Source organism: Scleropages formosus, chromosome 21, assembly GCF_900964775.1.
Source record: "Scleropages formosus chromosome 21, fSclFor1.1, whole genome shotgun sequence".
In the NCBI taxonomy this organism is placed as follows: domain Eukaryota; kingdom Metazoa; phylum Chordata; class Actinopteri; order Osteoglossiformes; family Osteoglossidae; genus Scleropages; species Scleropages formosus.
This window is the reverse complement of record NC_041826.1, coordinates 23,755,618-23,772,473: the sequence shown is the minus strand read 5'-3', so window position 1 is coordinate 23,772,473 and position 16,856 is coordinate 23,755,618. Positions and strand designations below refer to the sequence as shown.

Genomic DNA, 16,856 nt, shown 5'->3' with positions numbered 1-16,856 from the left:
CTTCCGTAACTACCACCGTTTCCAAAACACATGAGTCCATCTCCATACTCTATTTATATTTCCTCTGGTTTTCGGAAATATACAATATTTGTTTGTTAACTGAAAGAGCCATTACGTTTGTTGGTTGTGCATATTTTGTTTTATTAATTATTGGCTTATTTTCACTTTGCATATTTATACTTATAGAGCATTAATATATGATAAAGGGAGAACTATCCAACTGCTTCTTCTCATGTCTGCTTCATAATGACATTTCTCATTAACTGCACAATTAACAGTTTGTAGGATTGCAAGAAGATGCACATACTGGCCAAAACCAATGATGTGAATTTTCAGAACACATAAAAAGAATGTACTTATTCTAGTGATTTTAAATACCTGCAAAACATGCAGCCATGCAGATGAATTTACCGGTACTAGAATATGCGGTTTGTTTTTGCTTTTGCTGAAAGTTCTGACACTCGGTCCTCTTGACAACCTGGGCCGCGTGGCTCTGATCGGCCTTGTCTGCCTCCTGCCCTGCTGCACACGTGGACCACTTCACTGACCACCTGGAACAGCCATAGTCATGCACGGACAGCAGCTCGTATCCATGGTGACGGCAATGGCCAAGCAGGAATAGGCACCATGGTTACAGCTGGCCAGTGCATAGTAAGCAGAGTCCAGTGTCGAGGTACTGGCAGGGCCACCTCTCAATCGCAGCACACAGTGCAGGTTTCGGGTCACACTACAATGCAGCGTGAGTGTCTGTTTCTTTCAGTTGAGCATGGCAAGTGTTTGAGAGCTCGCAGGAGTATCTGCAGTTTCACCGGGGTTCTGTTTTTCAGCAGCGCTTGCAGTCATCGCCATGGTCCTCATGCTAAGCGGGGCTTTGCCCTCGATGTGCCGTGGCACTTGTGTGCCGGAAGATGGGACCTACATTTGCACATCTGTTCCGCAAAGTAAGCATGGATGTTGAGTATTCCGTGAGTAACGGTAACTTTGGACATACCAGGGGAAAAAGATCACAGATTGTAAACTATTATTATTAGTATTTCAGTTTGGGTGCATCAGCCATTCCCAAACACTTTTGGGTGATATACCACTTACTTTTTCCAAGATCGCCCACCTGTAGAATGGACTCATTCTCTGATTCTCTGTGCAGTAAATTACATACAGTGCTTCTTAAAAGTATGTGAAGCCCATGCGTCCCTTAGTTTTATCAGAAAACAATTATTTAATGAGAATCAGTGTTTCTCATGTAACTAATAGGTGTGTAATGACCTAGTCCAGATGTTACTTTAGAGGAAATTGTGTGCAGTAGAAACACACAAATAGTGCAGGTGAAAATAAGTGAACCCCAAAGTGAACTGGTTAAACCAAGCAGGTAAGTAGAATCAGGAGTGTAAATCATAGTCATTTATTCATTATCTAAATCTCATGTTTTAAAATTTAGATTTGACAAGCTTATTATATTTCATACAATAAAAATCTGTGGAGGGTTCACATACTTTGAAGCAGCACTGTACATTTTTAAAATGAGTCCAGAATGATGAGAAATTGTCTAGGAATGAATGTACATGTTTAAATCCTTTCCTGCCTAAATGATCACATTTCTACTTACTTGCAGCTTATTGTTACCCTCTTATAATTAAAAGAGCTGTCCTGAATTCTGTCTGAAATGCATTTAGTGACTCACAGGGTTCATTTCTTACTGAAAACAGTAGCAGGTGAATTTGTGACTAGCAGAACTGTTTTTGATTTGAAAATATACACCTTGCACTCTCACTGGGCATTACATTGACTTGGCAGAGCTTGACAAAGTGCCACCGTGCATGTTTTTAGCAGAAATGATACTCTCATTGTCCATTAAAAATAAACATTTCCTCCATGTTATTCTCAGTACTTATATAAATATTATATAATGACATTTATAAGCATTTATAGTTTCAAGCCAATATCTAGTTTAAACTCCAACATCAGTTTGATTCCCTAATGAGTATTTGATGGAGGGGGATCAGTTGACAGCATGTGTTTGTTTAAGGCTTCCCAGTCGGACTGACCTCTCTTGTGCTCCTGGTGAACAATGTTGGAGAGATCAATTCCACAGTGTTCACAAGTGAAGCCCTGGCATCTGTGTCCAGCCTGACCATGGCGAATGCAGGGATCACCGCCATCTGCCCCAAAGCCCTCTACTCGTTCCGGCAGCTCCGAAGACTCACTCTGTACCAAAACAGCCTGTCTTGCATCAGCAGCACCTGGCTTTCCCAGCCTAACCTGCTGGAGAACCTGATCCTGCATGAGAACAGCCTAAAGTTTCTGGATGAGAAGATGCTGCAGGGTTTTTCAGGCCTCAGAAGCCTGAACCTTTCTCGGAATAAGATCCGCACCATCGCGGCGGAAAGTTTCCGAACACAGGGGAACCTAATCCACTTGGACCTGTCAGGTAATGAGCTGATCTACATAAATCCAGAGGCCTTCCGTGGTCTGCATTCCACACACTTCTGGCTGGACCACAATCCCTGGGACTGCTCATGCAGAGCTAAGGACTTTGTTCTCCTCATCCAAGGTAAGCTGCACAAACTTCTTGTTCGGTCTAAACATCAGACATCTTCATCTTCACTTTTAGACAGATTTTAATTTTAGCTGCAAATGTATAAACGTGAAGGTGGGGAGAGGCCCAAACAAAACTGGGCCGACCTGTGCTTACTGGTGCGGCCCAGCAACCAGGTGGATGGAAGGCATATAGGTTGTTTGGAAAGGAATCACACAACTCTCAGAACTGTGGTTAAAATAAGGCTCCCTGAATTTTCTTCTGTCCTTCAGGAGCAGTGTCTGTTTGGTCTCACTAGGTACCATGTGTGTTTCCCCAGAGCTGGCTAATGCTTCTCGCTTGGAGAAGGAGATGGAGGTGGTTTGTGCCACTCCTCCCCAACTGAAAGAGGAGCTTGTGTGGAATGTGACTAAATGCCCACTGCCCAGCCCTCCAGTGCCAAATGTGGGAGAACCTCCACAGGGTACACTACCTACCCTCATTGGTCTACTAGGTACAAACTGCTACACTGTTAAGGTTCCTCCACAGACATGAACGCTGACCGTGCTTGAGCTGAGACATAAGCTCTAAAACTAAATGTGGAACTTTTGTTTTCCAGTTCTGCTCTGCATTCTGGTCTGTGGTTCCTGTCTGGCGTTAGTGCTCTGTAGGCACAAGTGGGACAACAAACAGGTTGAGCCCGAAGCAGATCCAGAGGTGCTCACGGAAAACAGCTGTCTGGAGCCTGGGGTACCACCCACTGGGGCCCAGGGCATGGAGGGTCTCAAGGCTTCAGAGGTGCGGGGGAGCAAACTTGTCAGAGCACGAGCCAGTTCTGCAGGTCCGGTGCTCTCAACCACTGAGCTTCCCAGTAAAAACTCGAGAACAAGAAAAGAGATTGAACCAGGTATGTCAGGACTGACCAGAACGGAAATAAAAGAAACACAACAAGGGCTTGATGCCAATCTCTCTGAGGGACAGAAGGCTACACAGCATCTGGAAGTGGGAACAGTGGTGTCTGAAGTAGAAGGAGCCGCATCGGTTTTCAAAGGCCCTGCAGAACCGCTGTCTCTCCAATATCCAAACTTGGGAGTAATGGAGAAATCTGCACCTATGTGGGAAACAAGAACACCTGTAGACCATATCACAGAGAAGAATCTGGCTTCAGAAGGAGCAGAAAATCTTCCTTATCTGAGCATTGGAACTGAACCTGCAAGACAAAGCCCAGAGGCCCCAGAGCATCACCATGGCAACAAAGATGTTTTCAGGAGGGTCATCAGGAGGATTTCAACTTGGCCGCCCACTTCGTTTCAATGGAAAGAGAAAGACACTTGTAAAAGTGAAGCTAATCACTTATTCCCTACAACTGTAGCCAACTCTGAACACAACTATGACAAGAGAAAAGATGCAGATTGTTATAAACAGACAGATTTCTTTCTTGAGGGTTGTATGAGTGGCTTTTGGGAAAATGTGGGAAGGACAACTCCGGAGGGCAATGCAGAGGAGCCTTCTGGTAGTAGATTCTGCCCTGTGGTTGCAACAAACAGTGAAAAGAAAACAACAACCTCTAGACGTGAGCTCTTCCAGCCACCCAAACAGACCAAGCCAGTGGCGCCAGACGACAAACGGCTCCAGGCTGGTCAGGGCCCAGGCTTACGTGAAATGGGCCGAGGAAGAGGTTCTGGCAGCAGGCCCCAAAAACTGAGCAAGGACAAGAGAAAGACCCACTCCAGTGGAGGACATGAGGAGGGGAATACAGACCCCCAACGTGGGTCCACTGTGCTCAGCCATAATGCCAGAGGTTCCCCAGCAGACAAGAACCTGCTGCAGGATAATGAGTATGCCTTCATCAACCTGCTGCAGGAGGTGGTGCAGAATCAGGGCCGCTGGACCCGGGACCGGTGGAAACAGACACACCTGAACAAGCAGAGGAGTAAACAATAGAATCGTCCATTAACTCCTTGCCAGGGACAACCTTTAGGTGAAGGAAGGTGTCTTTGATAAAGTGGACTTTAAAAAAAAAAAAAAAAAAAACCACCATGTAAAGCAGGGGAAATATAAATGTTAGAAACTAGCAGATACCTTTTACGTGGACATGCATGTTGATTTGTAGCCATCTTTAAAACTGTAGTAGGAAAAAGAGCTGAATGTATTTCACAGCAGAAATTTTAAAAATGATTTTGTATGTCATGCAAGATAGCCATTAATGAAGAATAACGAATAAAAAACAGCAAATCGGGTTTGAAGCAGAGAGCACCCCGAGGAACACTGCAGTATGTCATTCACTGAAGACGAGCCACACGTGCAAAAGGCTGACGGTGCAAATGACGGCAGCGAGGAATATGTTTGCGAACCTCTCGGGATTATCTGGATTTCTGCATGAATGACTCCAAAAATGTGATTTAATCTTCCTCTCAGTCTTAATAATAAATAAAGACAGCTTGATTTAATAAACAACTCACACACTTTACATTTCCATTTCTTTTTAAAGAAATGGTTTAAGCAATCAACATCATTGATGCAAAGAGCTTGTGAACCTCTAGGATAACGACATCTTGGAAAGAAGGTGATTGGAGTCAGCGATTCCAGTCAATTCAGATGAGCGTTTGACCTGCTGGGCCAAAAAATACTACTAAAACCACTTACACGAGTGTGGCTGCCTGCTCTTCACAATAGAAATCCGTCAAAGTCTAGCGAGGCCGGATCGAAAGACATTTTAGAGGTCCTCGGAAGCCTTGTTGAAGCTCATGTTGTGTGTGTGTGTTGCACATTCTATGTTAGTGCAAACAAAATCAATTTCTGTCTGGAACTAAGGTTTTATAATTCATTCATTCATATATTGCTATTGAGTTGAGTGTTTTTATTGGGAAAGGAATGATGAAGACTGCAGTGGACAATCTTGCTGCAAATATTTGTTCTCTTAAGTGACTTTTTTAATTAACAATAGAAATACAAAACAGAAGGGAATATTATTATTCAAAATAAGCACAGTTGGGCTTAAAGTTGGGAAAAAATGCACAGAATCGAATCATGGATGGAGGGTCTTAGTTTAAACTTTGTGGAGGTCAAAAACACTGACATACTGCATACCATGAAACAACAAAAAGTTTTTTTTGCCATTAAGTTTTCTTCTATGAATAAGATATTTCAGAAGTAAAATAGTGTTACTTACATCTCAACCGTCCATAGAAACCAAGCAGTAAGTCTTTAAATCACAAAAACGTCGCTATACAGAGGATGATGCGCAGGAATATCACGGAAATGACGTTGCCCAACACGACAGCATTTACGTGACCGTCCATGAGACTCTGCCAATAGGAAGCCAGCTTCTGAGCGTCTCACCTCCCTTGTTGTCCAACGGCGGGAATCGCATCAGAATCACTATAGCAACAGGCTGTGCAATCGAGCACCGCTCGAGGCCAGGCATGCCTAATCAGTTTAAATCGCACCCCGCGCAGCTGGTGCATCTGGTACACGTTTATTTACACTGTTACTGCTTCCCAGGTACGTTACTAAATTAGCTGCTTTGTAAATGTTTGCACTAACAGAGATATTCTTATACTGGGTAAAACAACTCTTAGCTAGTATCTGATCATAATTATCATGTATCTCTGCTACTACGAAAAATGAGAAAACTGTCGATGTTGCTGGTACAACGGGGAAAATTCAAATGGTTATCATCATTTAAACTGTACGAGGAGAGCTATTATTTCTAATTTTTGTGGAAGATTGTTTACATGGTGTTGTTGATTTTGCCCATCATCGTGGGTATTAAAACGTGTGGCTGTAGCCTTGACCTGTGTGTATTAAGTTTGATTTCTCACAATGTCACAACGTTTCAATGTGTCTCAATCAATGTCATTAACAATAAGTTACGTGACGCAAATGTTGCAGACAAGCCTTGGTCGTCGGGAGCGCGCAATGCGGGGCTGCTCCAGCGCGCCCCCTGCAGTGGTGGCAGTGGAAGTGGACCTGGTGCTCGTGCTCGTCACCGTGTTGGCGCTGCTCACCAGACTGTGGGGGATCCAGTTCCCTAAAGCTGTGGTGTACGAGACCCCCTGACCCTAAGCCTAACCACGAGCCTGACGCAGACGCAGACACAGACACTCTCCACATACCGTTGTGCTGCTGCTTCCCAATCCTTTCCTTACCCCAACCCCAACCCATGTGTTTTCCTGATATCCAGTAGAGAACAACAGACATTTAGTCATGAAATTTGCATTACCCAGCTGTGTAATTTTACTGACGAAATTTAGGGTACTACAGCTGGAGAGCAAACCCACAACCTCTGGATCTAAAGGCAGTAGCTCTAACCACTATGCTACCAGCTGTCCCGAGTTTATGTTATATAACTACGGATAACGGTTTAAATTAAACAAACAAGGCAATTTATTGTAATGAACTGTTACTGCACCTACCGAATGAAAAGAAAAGCAGTTGATTGTGAATTCTGGTGAGCGGAGGAGGGAGGAGGCTTGGCAGTCGTTCTTGCACTGCCGCTGCACCAACGTGTGGAAACAAAGCGAACACGAGGCAGGAAACCCGACAGGAAACAGCTGTTGGTACACTGGTGCCAACTACAGTACGTTACTGTACTTCCGCTTCGCTCGTTTATCGCACGTGCTTCAGATCAGTTTCGTGGCGCTGATTTTTCGCTCCGGAAATCGAAAAAATTTGTATCGAAAGCCGAGAGGCGTTATACTGAAATTTCAGATAAATAGTTTGTCAATCGTTTTTTGAATGATTGCAATGCTGCTAAAGAATATAAGAGTGACTACAATTTTACTGCATTAGATAAGGCCTAAGAAAGGGGCTGCGGTGTTTTCCGGCATTCAGACAAGCCTCATCTTCCCTCCCAAATTCCTGTGTAACTTCACTGAGCGCTACTGCTAATACTTGTGCTCCCCGGTGTCTGACAAGTTGTTACACTACTGTTATGTTCCCTACCCCGCAGGCAGTAATAGTTATTATACAGCAATAACATAATAATATATTTTAATTTATATTAATTATGTTTATACTATGATACAATACAGACTGTAATAGTAATGTGTCTGTGGCTCTGCTGCAGCTTTGATGAATTGTACTACGGGCAGTTTGTGTCTCTCTACGTGAAACGGCTCTTCTTCATCGATGACAGCGGTCCACCGCTCGGCCACATGGTCCTGGCATTAGGAGGTGCTTATCGTCACTGCTTTTACATCACTTCATTTACTCTCTCGAGGCCAATTCCTGCTAACGTGTCCCGTTTTGTCTCCAGCTTACCTCGGAGGATTTGATGGGAACTTTGTCTGGAATAGAATTGGCGCAGGTAGGAAAGTGCACGTAGACACTATGCCCTGACGTTGCTCTCGAGGCGCGTCGCTCCTCTTGCCTTTTCTAAGTTCGGAGACGCGGCTTACGTGCACGTGAACGGGCGTACGAAGACGCAACGTCCGCAAACGTGCTACGGCGCAACCGTTGATTACACGTGTAGTACATGTCAGAGATAGAGTTTTCACTTTGTGAGTTGGAACACGTAATATGACGTGAAACATTTAACAATTGTTCCAGCATGTTGCCGCTTTGCCTGTTTCAGAGTATTCCAGCAATGTGCCCGTGTTCAGTCTGAGGGCGATACCAGCCCTTGCAGGTGCCTTCTGCGTGCCCCTTGGGTACCAGGTGATGGTGGAACTGGGGTGCTCCCACCTCACAGCCCTGGGGGCCGCCTTACTCCTTCTTCTAGGTAAGGATCTGATGTACCTTCGTATTTTGACACATCTGTTATGTTTCCAGCTGTTGACGTAGCAGCTGCTTTTCTCCAACGTAGGTAAACGTACGATTGTGAAGGAATAACCCGTTTGTTTGAAACCCCCAGCAGCTCATAATTTTAGTATGCTTGGTCTTAGCATTAATAATAATAATAATGTTTGTTTAAAATTCTTTAAAAAATATACTTCTGTATCCTGTTTAATTGGTAGTAATCAGTTGTTGCAAGTTCTTGTCTCGATGTCACTTTTAAAGGCATATCTCAGCGATTCAGTTTGAGTTAAACAATTAATGCAAAATTGATGAATAACGGTACCTTGTTTTTCCGCTGTAATATGCAGAGAATGCCCTCATCACTCAGTCTCGCTTCATGTTACTGGAGTCCTCCCTCATCTTCTTCCTGCTCCTCGCTGTGGTGTCTTACCTGAGATTTCGTAACAACAGGTGAGCTCTCGTAGTGAGAATAGTCAATAGTCATAAATACAGAAATGAAATACACTTTTGCTGCAGTTTGCGAGTGTAATTTCACACATTATACATGTTTCAGTGATACAAACATAGAATAATATTGACAGCGCAGCACAGTATTATCTCTCCGTTCTGCACTGTTTCCACTTTTATTTCTAAATCTGTTTGCTTTTGCTTTTCATTTTTTACCCCACCGGAAGACGCACACTTTTGCTTGCTAGCCACTGTGAAAAAGTAACCGGATGGAGTCACAAATGAAACGTTGTGGAAGTAAAACAATAAAACGCGATCGCTGACCGAGTCAATAAGAAAGGTGGTGATACGTGGCAGCGTCGCTGGCTGATTATTATTATCACACAGTCTGGGCTCACAGTAATATAATTCGATTAATAGGGCGTCCATAAAACTGGATTGTTGGAAGTCGCACATGTGGTAAGTGGAGGAAAGGCTGTATGGCATTCGGATAAATGACTGATTATCTTCAGGTATTTCTAGTCGTTCTCCGTGACTTTCAGGAGCGTCAGGTGTGTCCAGAGGTAAAGCAGTTACTCTGGTGTCAGGTGCTCCTTGCTGGTGCTGAGCCTGAGCTCCCCTTCCTTTCTGACCACAGTGGGGTGTCGTGCTGGGGGTGGCTGGTCCTCTCCGGAGTTTCTTGTGCCTGTGCGGTGGGGTGAGTGAAGCCTCTTCGCCGTTCTGTACTGTTACAGGCGGACTGTGAACGGAATTGCTCTCCAACCAGGTGCCCTGTGTTGCTTTCTGATGGAAGCTGACGCTTTATGCTTTGCTCTCTCTCCCAGGGTAAAGTACATGGGTCTCTTCACTCACCTGCTCCTGCTGAGCCTGGCAGCTGTGCACACCTGGCGCCTTATTGGAGACAGAACTTTGGGAAATGTGAGACACTCCGGACGAGCGCTGGGTCCTTCTTTTCTGTCCTGCTCTATTTTATTAACACTGCTTTAGTGTAATGCTACACCGCATTATGGTAATTTTGCTGCACATTCAGGTGTGATTTACTCCCAGTTACACGTGTTTCTTCTTCTGCTCTTCCACAAACAGCGACGTCTTCTGAGAGACGAACGGTTGTCGCCTGTCCTTGTTGTGTCTGCAGATGACGGTGGCGGTTCAGGTGTTTGCGCGCTGTCTTGCGCTCGTCGTGTTACCTGTCCTACTCTACCTGGCTTTTTTCTTCATACACCTGAACCTGCTGTATCGAAGCGGACCCCACGACCAGATGATGAGCAGTGCCTTTCAAGCCAGCCTTGAGGTCATTTCACAGATACCGCGTGAGCCGCGTTGCGTGAGAAACGTCCGCCACATGCATAAAATTAGTCGTTTTAAATGTATTTGTTCACACTTACGTTGAAAATGTGTGTGAAGAAATGCAGGCGTTTGTCGCAGATGCCGTACTTGTATGTTCGTAGCGCACAGACTCTGAGACGTCACGGAGTGCTGCTGTGTTGTTCGCTCTTGCACGCAGGGGGGTCTGTCCAGGATCACACAGGGTCAGCCGCTGGAGGTGGCCTATGGCTCACAGGTGACCCTGCGCAGTGTGTCAAGTCAGCCTGTGCCATGCTGGCTTCACTCACACAAAGCTAACTATCCCATCAGGTGAGAGGGCAGAGGCCCTGGTGTCCCCGTGGAGACTACTGGGACAGTCCACAAGCCAGTCTGAGCGTTGTTCCATTTCCAGACATTTTCCCAAACAGAATTCAGCAAACGCTGTTCGTAACTGTGGTGGCTTTATGGATGTGGCGAGGAGGCATTTGCTGCATTTTTAGAGCTGTTTGGCAGCTCTGTGTTGAGATACTTTACTGCCACGGGGCCAAGTTTTTACATTCGCTCCTTTTTTTCTGTCTGTCTCTGTTTTAAAGTGCAGAATTTTTAAAATATCTATTATTCATATGTCCACAGTCAATTTTCCATATTTCTGAACTTCTGTTGTGAACATGGTACTTGGGTTAAGAATTTACAGCTTCCCATAACTTGAATTAATTCAGAGACTTTAAAGTTACACTTTGTAACTCTACTTAGTCTTCTTAGGTTTGTGAAGACGGAATAATTAATAAGTAGTTTTTGTCTTAAATTAGTTTTAATCATGACTGACTGCTCATACACCATGCCATTGAGTTTGTGACTCAGAATAAATCCTCTTGGCTGTGATGCTTTGCAGGTATGAAAATGGTCGGGGTAGCTCTCACCAGCAGCAGGTGACCTGCTACCCTTTCAAAGATGTCAATAACTGGTGGATAGTCAAGGACCCAGGCAGGTAAGTGTAGGAGATGCTGTGGTCATTGTAGTCTGTGTTGTTGGGGAGACCATTTTCCCAGGATGCTAAGCGATTAATAAATTCACAATGTTTCAGGCAGGACTTGGCAGTGAGCAGCCCTCCACGGACAGTTAAGCATGGTGACATCGTACAGCTCCTGCATGGAATGACGTCTCGCTTCCTCAACACGTATGTACTTGTATGCATCAGTGGGTCACACCCAACACATGTGAGACCGATTGGTTGCTCAAGCACTATGCTGTGCACTAGATCACTTCAAAGAGGTTTTTTAAAGAGTTCATTAGTCATTTCTGTGAAATGCTCCACACTGTAGACACTAGCTGCATGAAGACTGCATTATTTGAAATTATGTCATCAAGGAAATTCAGGGTGACTAACTGCTCGGTTCACTCTATCATAAAACTGTCATAAGTAGTAGAAACACAAGAACAGCACTTTGCACGTTTATTTCCATTTAAAAATCACTATTAGAGACAACTGGTGTTCTTCTGCTATTCAAATCGGCAGCATTATCACAAATTCCAGTTACAGCCACATACTGCTGCCATACTCGTAGTTTAGTGAAATACATCCAGACCTGAAGCTATTGCCTCTGTAGGGCTCACATTTACTGTTGCTGTCAAGTCTGAGATGTTGACTGGAAATTGATGCCATCTCCTAAGTGACATCATTGACTGTTTGACAGTTGACTGTACTCATGAGTCATGTGTCTGCATCTCCCCTTCTGTTAATGTAGTGCACTCTCTCTATATTGTTCTCTGAGATGTGCGTTGCTTTGAGAAAAGCTTCTGCAAAATGAATAAATGTAAATGACATCATTTGTATTTTCCATAGACATGATGTTGCTGCTCCCATGAGCCCTCACTCGCAAGAAGTGTCTGGATACATCGATTTTAATGTATCAATGCCTGCCCAGAACTTGTGGAAGGTGGTAAGTTGGCTCACATTGGAAGGCTTAGAGTTATTTATTTATTTTTGTTTGAATATGTACCATGTACAGTTCTCAGCAAAAGTCTGAAGATCCTTGACCAGTTCTTTCATTTTACTGAATCACAAATAATACTTTGAAATTTTGTCTCTGTGATGTATGTGAGAATATTTAGTCCCCACATCATCCCTACAGTGAAGCGTGGTGGTAGCAGCATCATACTATGGGGGTGCTTTTCACCAGCTGGCACTGGGCATGTTGTTATAACAGGAGGAATGGATGGAGCAAAATACAGGGAAATACTGCAAGAGAACCTGCTTCAATGTGCTCTGAATTGAAGCTGGAGAGAAAGTTCAGCTTTCAGCAGGATGGTGGCCTACAGAACCCGGAGCAAATCACTTCTGAACAATATGCAAAACTGGTAGATAGGTTAGAGTTAAGAGTCCCAAAGAGTCAAAGCTCTTACTGCATCAAATGACTCTACCAACGGGAGTGAATAGTTATGCAAACAGCATGATTCAGTTTTTTGCCTTCTTAAAATGATTATGGGTTTCAATCACAGGGAACAAAATTTCAACGTATAATTCGTAATGTAGGAAAAATGAGGGAAGTGATCTGAACACTTCTGCAAGGCACAATGGATGTATTAGATGCTACAATATTTTTGTGAGTAGCTAGAAACAGACACTTAAAACATACTGTTTTGAGGAGCAGATGCTACTCTATGAGGACAAAGTAATTGGGATGTTGTGATGCAGGACATAGTGAATCGGGAGTCTGACAGAGCGGTGTGGAAGACCATAGTGTCAGAAGTGCGGCTGGTCCATGTCAACACCTCTGCTGTACTGAAGGTATGGAAAGTCTTATCGTGCAATACTCGTGAATGTTGTCAACCAGCTGCCGCAGAAGGGAAGCAGCAAAGCTTCAGTGCGTCGTCACCATCTCTTCTTGGCTAGAGCAACCAAGTAATAGCAAAGTGATGTCGTAGGAGGATGGCTCCCCTTCCCGTTGCTCAGCTCAATTATAAGTTAATACAGATGCTACTGTTCCAATTGGAGCCACTGATGGTGCAGCAGAAGACGTCGGTCTGTGGAATTGCTGTTTTCCTTCTACATACAACTCAGGCTCAAGTACAGCCTGTGAGGATCATGACAGATGTTTGCTTTTTCTTTGCATTTGACATGTCGGGTGCCACTCAGGATATTCTTTCCTGTGCACGAGTCTTTTGGTTGCACGATTTACCAGCAGAAGAGCAAACACCGGAACAATGGATTTCGGGAAAAACGGGAAGCGGCTGAAAAACATAATTTTTTATTATTAAAAAAAATTAATTTTTTTTCTAAACGATTAAAATATTGAAAAATCAATGAAGCACACAAAAATAGGCTGTAAAAACTATTTGAAAGTGTATAAATACAGACACACTTACATACAAATGTCCATGTGCATTGGGTGTGTGTGCCCATAGACATTTGCAAAACACACTTTCACCAGAGCCAAGGAAAAAAATTGCAAAACCTGTCAACAGCTCACATTACATGAGCCGATCAGAACAAACATAGCACCTGACCCCGGCGCAGCGCTTCCCTCTCCGAGGGTGCAAAGTAGGCTCTTGTTTGCATGTTTTTCACAGCGGTCACCCATTGTGTGCTTTTCACACACACACACACACTTTCTGAACCGCTCATCCCATACGGGGTCGCGGGGAACCGGAGCCAACCCGGCAACACAGGGCGTAAGGCCGGAGGGGGAAGGGACACACCCAGGACGGGACGCCAGTCCGTCGCAAGGCACCCCAAGCGGGACTCGAACCCCAGACCCACCAGAGAGCAGGACTGTGGTCCAACCCACTGTGCCACCGCACCCCCTTTGTGTGCTTTTCATTTCAGTTTATTTAACTTGACTTGTATTGTTTTGAGGAACATAGATATGTGTGCATTTATTTATGATTACATATAATAAAACATTGTGTACGTGTATCATTGTGTACTGTATATACTGTACACACATCGTGTATGAAGATTCGGAACATCGGGAACAGTGGATTTTCACTGCGTCCCACAGGGTCCTGGACTCAGATGACGTGTTGCGTGAAATGTGTTTGCCATGTGCTGTGCCACTCTGTCATTTGTTACACCTGAACCTGCGCAGAGAACATTTAGTTTCTATTGTACAGTGAACATGAACACAACGGTTGTGTCCAACCTTCTTTACATTTCAGAAACTCTGCAGAACATGTGTGTCTGTGGTTTGAACGTTTTGGCAGTAATGTTGTCCTCCCTGGTCCCGTTTTTCAGCTCAGTGGACAGTCCTTGCCAGAGTGGGGCTTCAGGCAGCTGGAGGTGGTGGGAGACAAGCTGTCCAAGGGCTACCAGCCAAGTGGACTCTGGAACGTGGAGGAGCACCGCTATGGCAGGAGTAAGAGACGCGGCTGTGTCCGGGAAGCACCAGGAGACAGTGCACCTTACAGCAGAGCTCTTCTGCCGTAGCACTAACAGAAAGTGCTTTACGTTGACGTGCGAGTCCAGCGACGGTGTAAAAGTCAGTTATGGCAGGACGTGGTGAGCAGTAAGGAGTAAAACGACATGTACAGGGTTGTGGTACAGCAGGACCCTCCATCTAGGGTATTGCTGGGATTACTACTAGCAAACAGCCTATTTTCATGTATTGTAGCAGTCCTGCTGTGTGTGTGTGTGTGTGTGTGTGTGTGTGTGTGTGTGTGTGTGTAGTGCGCTGAACACACCACTTTGTCCCTGAGCTCAGGCCAGGAGCAAAAGGAGCGCGAGCTGGAGCTGCACTCGCCCACCCACATTGACGTGAGTCACAACCTCACCTTCATGGCCAAGTTTCTGGAGCTGCAGGTGAGATCAGCAGAAGTGAGACGGGTCTCCTCTGGTAAGACATGAGGGGTGTAAAGAGGAGTAAAGAACACTGTGCACTGCAGTGCGTGATGAGGGTTTCGCAGGGGGGGGTCCAGTCACTAATGGGTGTGAAATGATACCATTCATAACCTCGAGTTCCCGTGATCGAAATGTGTGTGTTGGGAGGTAACTGTGTGTTTGCCAGGGCGAAGGGTGTGATGACCGGGGCGTCTTCATCCCGGTTCTTCTCTCAGTGTCTCACTTGGTCACTTCTAAACTGCATTTACCTGTTTTCTGTGTCCCCTGTGTGTCTCAGCTGAAGATGCTCACTATGAGAAATGAGGAGACTGAACACAAATACAGCTCCTCCCCCCTGGAATGGGTTACCATGGATACAAACATTGTTTACTGGATCCATCCATCCAGCAACGTAAGTTTTCATGGCACGTTGTCATCGTAGCCCTTGTGAGCTGCAGCACATTGACATGGGTGCGGTCAGGTCGCCCGCGCAGGGGGTTCGCGGTGCATTCGGTGGTGCTGTTCTGCCGGCAGTGGTGGTGACTCACTGCATTCCGTTCTGTTTCAGGCTCAGATTCACCTGATCGGAAACGCTGTCACCTGGACTCTGTCCAACCTCGGCCTTGTTTTGTTCGCTGTGCTCTTTGTGTGGCACCTACTGAGACACCAGCGCCGGTCTCTGGATGTCTCCAAAGGTCTCGTATTGTCGCGGCCCGACACCTCCAGCTATTCCTGCCGGGTTACTGTAACAGAGCCTTTTACCACAGTAGGATGGTAAACTTGTCATAGGGAGACAACTGTTAACCTTCCCCATGCGCAAGAGGCCCTGAAGCAAAACTGATTCATTATGGTTTCGCCATATCGGAGGCTTTTACATCTTCTAGGGAATTACGAGTTTTGTCCATATCGCTGAAATGAATTGTCCAGTTTTCTGAGTTTTAAATGTCCTTCTTGGCCTCAGATGCGTGGAGGCAGTTTGCCGAAGCGGGTGCCGTGTGTGGGGGGGGCTGGCTCGTGAACTACCTGCCCTTCTTCATGATGGAGAAGACCCTGTTCCTGTACCACTACCTGCCTGCGCTCACCTTCAAGATCCTGCTGCTGCCCGTCGTCCTGGAGCACCTGCACACACACATCCTCAGGTGAGCAGAGTCTCCGCGATCGACAGGCCGAGGACGGTGGAGCCCGGAGTCAATGGCAGGGCGACTCGCTCATGCAACCTGTCCCCCCTCCCCCCAATTTCTAGGAGTCCCTCTCAGCGCCGGGTCCTGGAGGGTACAGTGCTGGCCGCTCTCGCTGCCGTTTACCTCTGTTACCGCGCTCTCAGTCCGGTCACCTATGGGCAGCCAGAGCTCAACTCCACACAGCTGGCGTCTCTACGCTGGAGGGAAAGCTGGGACATCCTGCTGCGGCGCCACTGAACACACGTTCTGCTGTGAGACGTGACTTGATGATTGGGAGGAATTTGGACATCTTAACTGCGTAGTGTTTTATAGGATGATTTTATGTCTCATTAGGTTGTTTTTTTTTTTTTCCCTCCCCAACCAGTTCATATTTCCAGTGTTGTTTTCAGTATATTTTATCCCACAAGATGAATTTTATTATAGGAAGCCTTGTACCCAGGTGTGCTGGGCGGCACCTTCACCACAAGCAGCGACACAAGCGGTGCTGTAAAACCTACAATTTACTGTAGTATACTGACACGACACATATGAGTAATGGACCTGTGAAACTAACACAAGACGCTGATTTCTCATCTGGTGTTCATTTCCGATAAAGTTTTTAGCATTTTTACGAGTGAACATGTCAACTGTTTGGCACATTTAAAATAAAAGTGGAGTGAAAGTTTGAGTAAAAGTGAAGTGCACACCAGTGATTTGCTGTGTATTTCTTACTGAACTTCATCTCATTCTTCATGTTTTCATGATGGACTTTTTCAGCATTTACCTGTGCAAGTTTTGTCGTCTCCAGGACTAACAGGAGCGGTGACTAAAGACACTGGCCAAAAAATGTCCAAGTGTTCATCAATTATACTAC

The 16,856-nt window shown here is 45.3% G+C and overlaps 2 protein-coding genes across 4 annotated transcripts; both read left to right on the top strand.

Annotated features, from left to right (window-relative positions):
• The first annotated feature begins 2,215 nt into the window (after positions 1-2,215).
• Positions 2,216-4,632, top strand: LOC108920132 (uncharacterized). The gene is made up of 3 exons (XM_018728666.2): positions 2,216-2,548; positions 2,853-3,026; positions 3,132-4,632. Exons 1-3 carry the CDS (start codon positions 2,311-2,313, stop codon positions 4,454-4,456), a joined length of 1,737 nt encoding a protein of 578 aa, XP_018584182.2. The 5' UTR covers positions 2,216-2,310; the 3' UTR covers positions 4,457-4,632.
• Positions 4,633-5,945: 1,313 nt separating this feature from the next.
• pomt1 (protein-O-mannosyltransferase 1) lies at positions 5,946-16,676 on the top strand. 3 transcript variants are annotated; one of them, XM_018728651.2, is made up of 20 exons: positions 5,946-6,016; positions 6,407-6,558; positions 7,584-7,690; positions 7,773-7,823; positions 8,091-8,237; positions 8,602-8,704; positions 9,339-9,398; positions 9,526-9,619; positions 9,837-9,992; positions 10,206-10,336; positions 10,899-10,994; positions 11,091-11,183; positions 11,850-11,946; positions 12,702-12,794; positions 14,241-14,361; positions 14,707-14,804; positions 15,121-15,234; positions 15,391-15,517; positions 15,784-15,961; positions 16,066-16,676. In XM_018728651.2, the coding sequence occupies exons 2-20, from the start codon at positions 6,434-6,436 to the stop codon at positions 16,238-16,240; spliced, it is 2,166 nt and encodes a 721-aa protein (XP_018584167.1). In that variant the 5' UTR covers positions 5,946-6,016; positions 6,407-6,433; the 3' UTR covers positions 16,241-16,676. The 3 variants fall into 3 exon arrangements, with proteins under 3 accessions (XP_018584167.1, XP_029103418.1, XP_018584166.1); XM_018728650.2 differs by lacking the exon at positions 5,946-6,016 and having other exon boundaries at positions 6,231-6,558; XM_029247585.1 differs by lacking the exons at positions 6,407-6,558; positions 7,584-7,690 and having other exon boundaries at positions 5,947-6,016.
• The last annotated feature ends 180 nt before the right edge of the window (positions 16,677-16,856 follow it).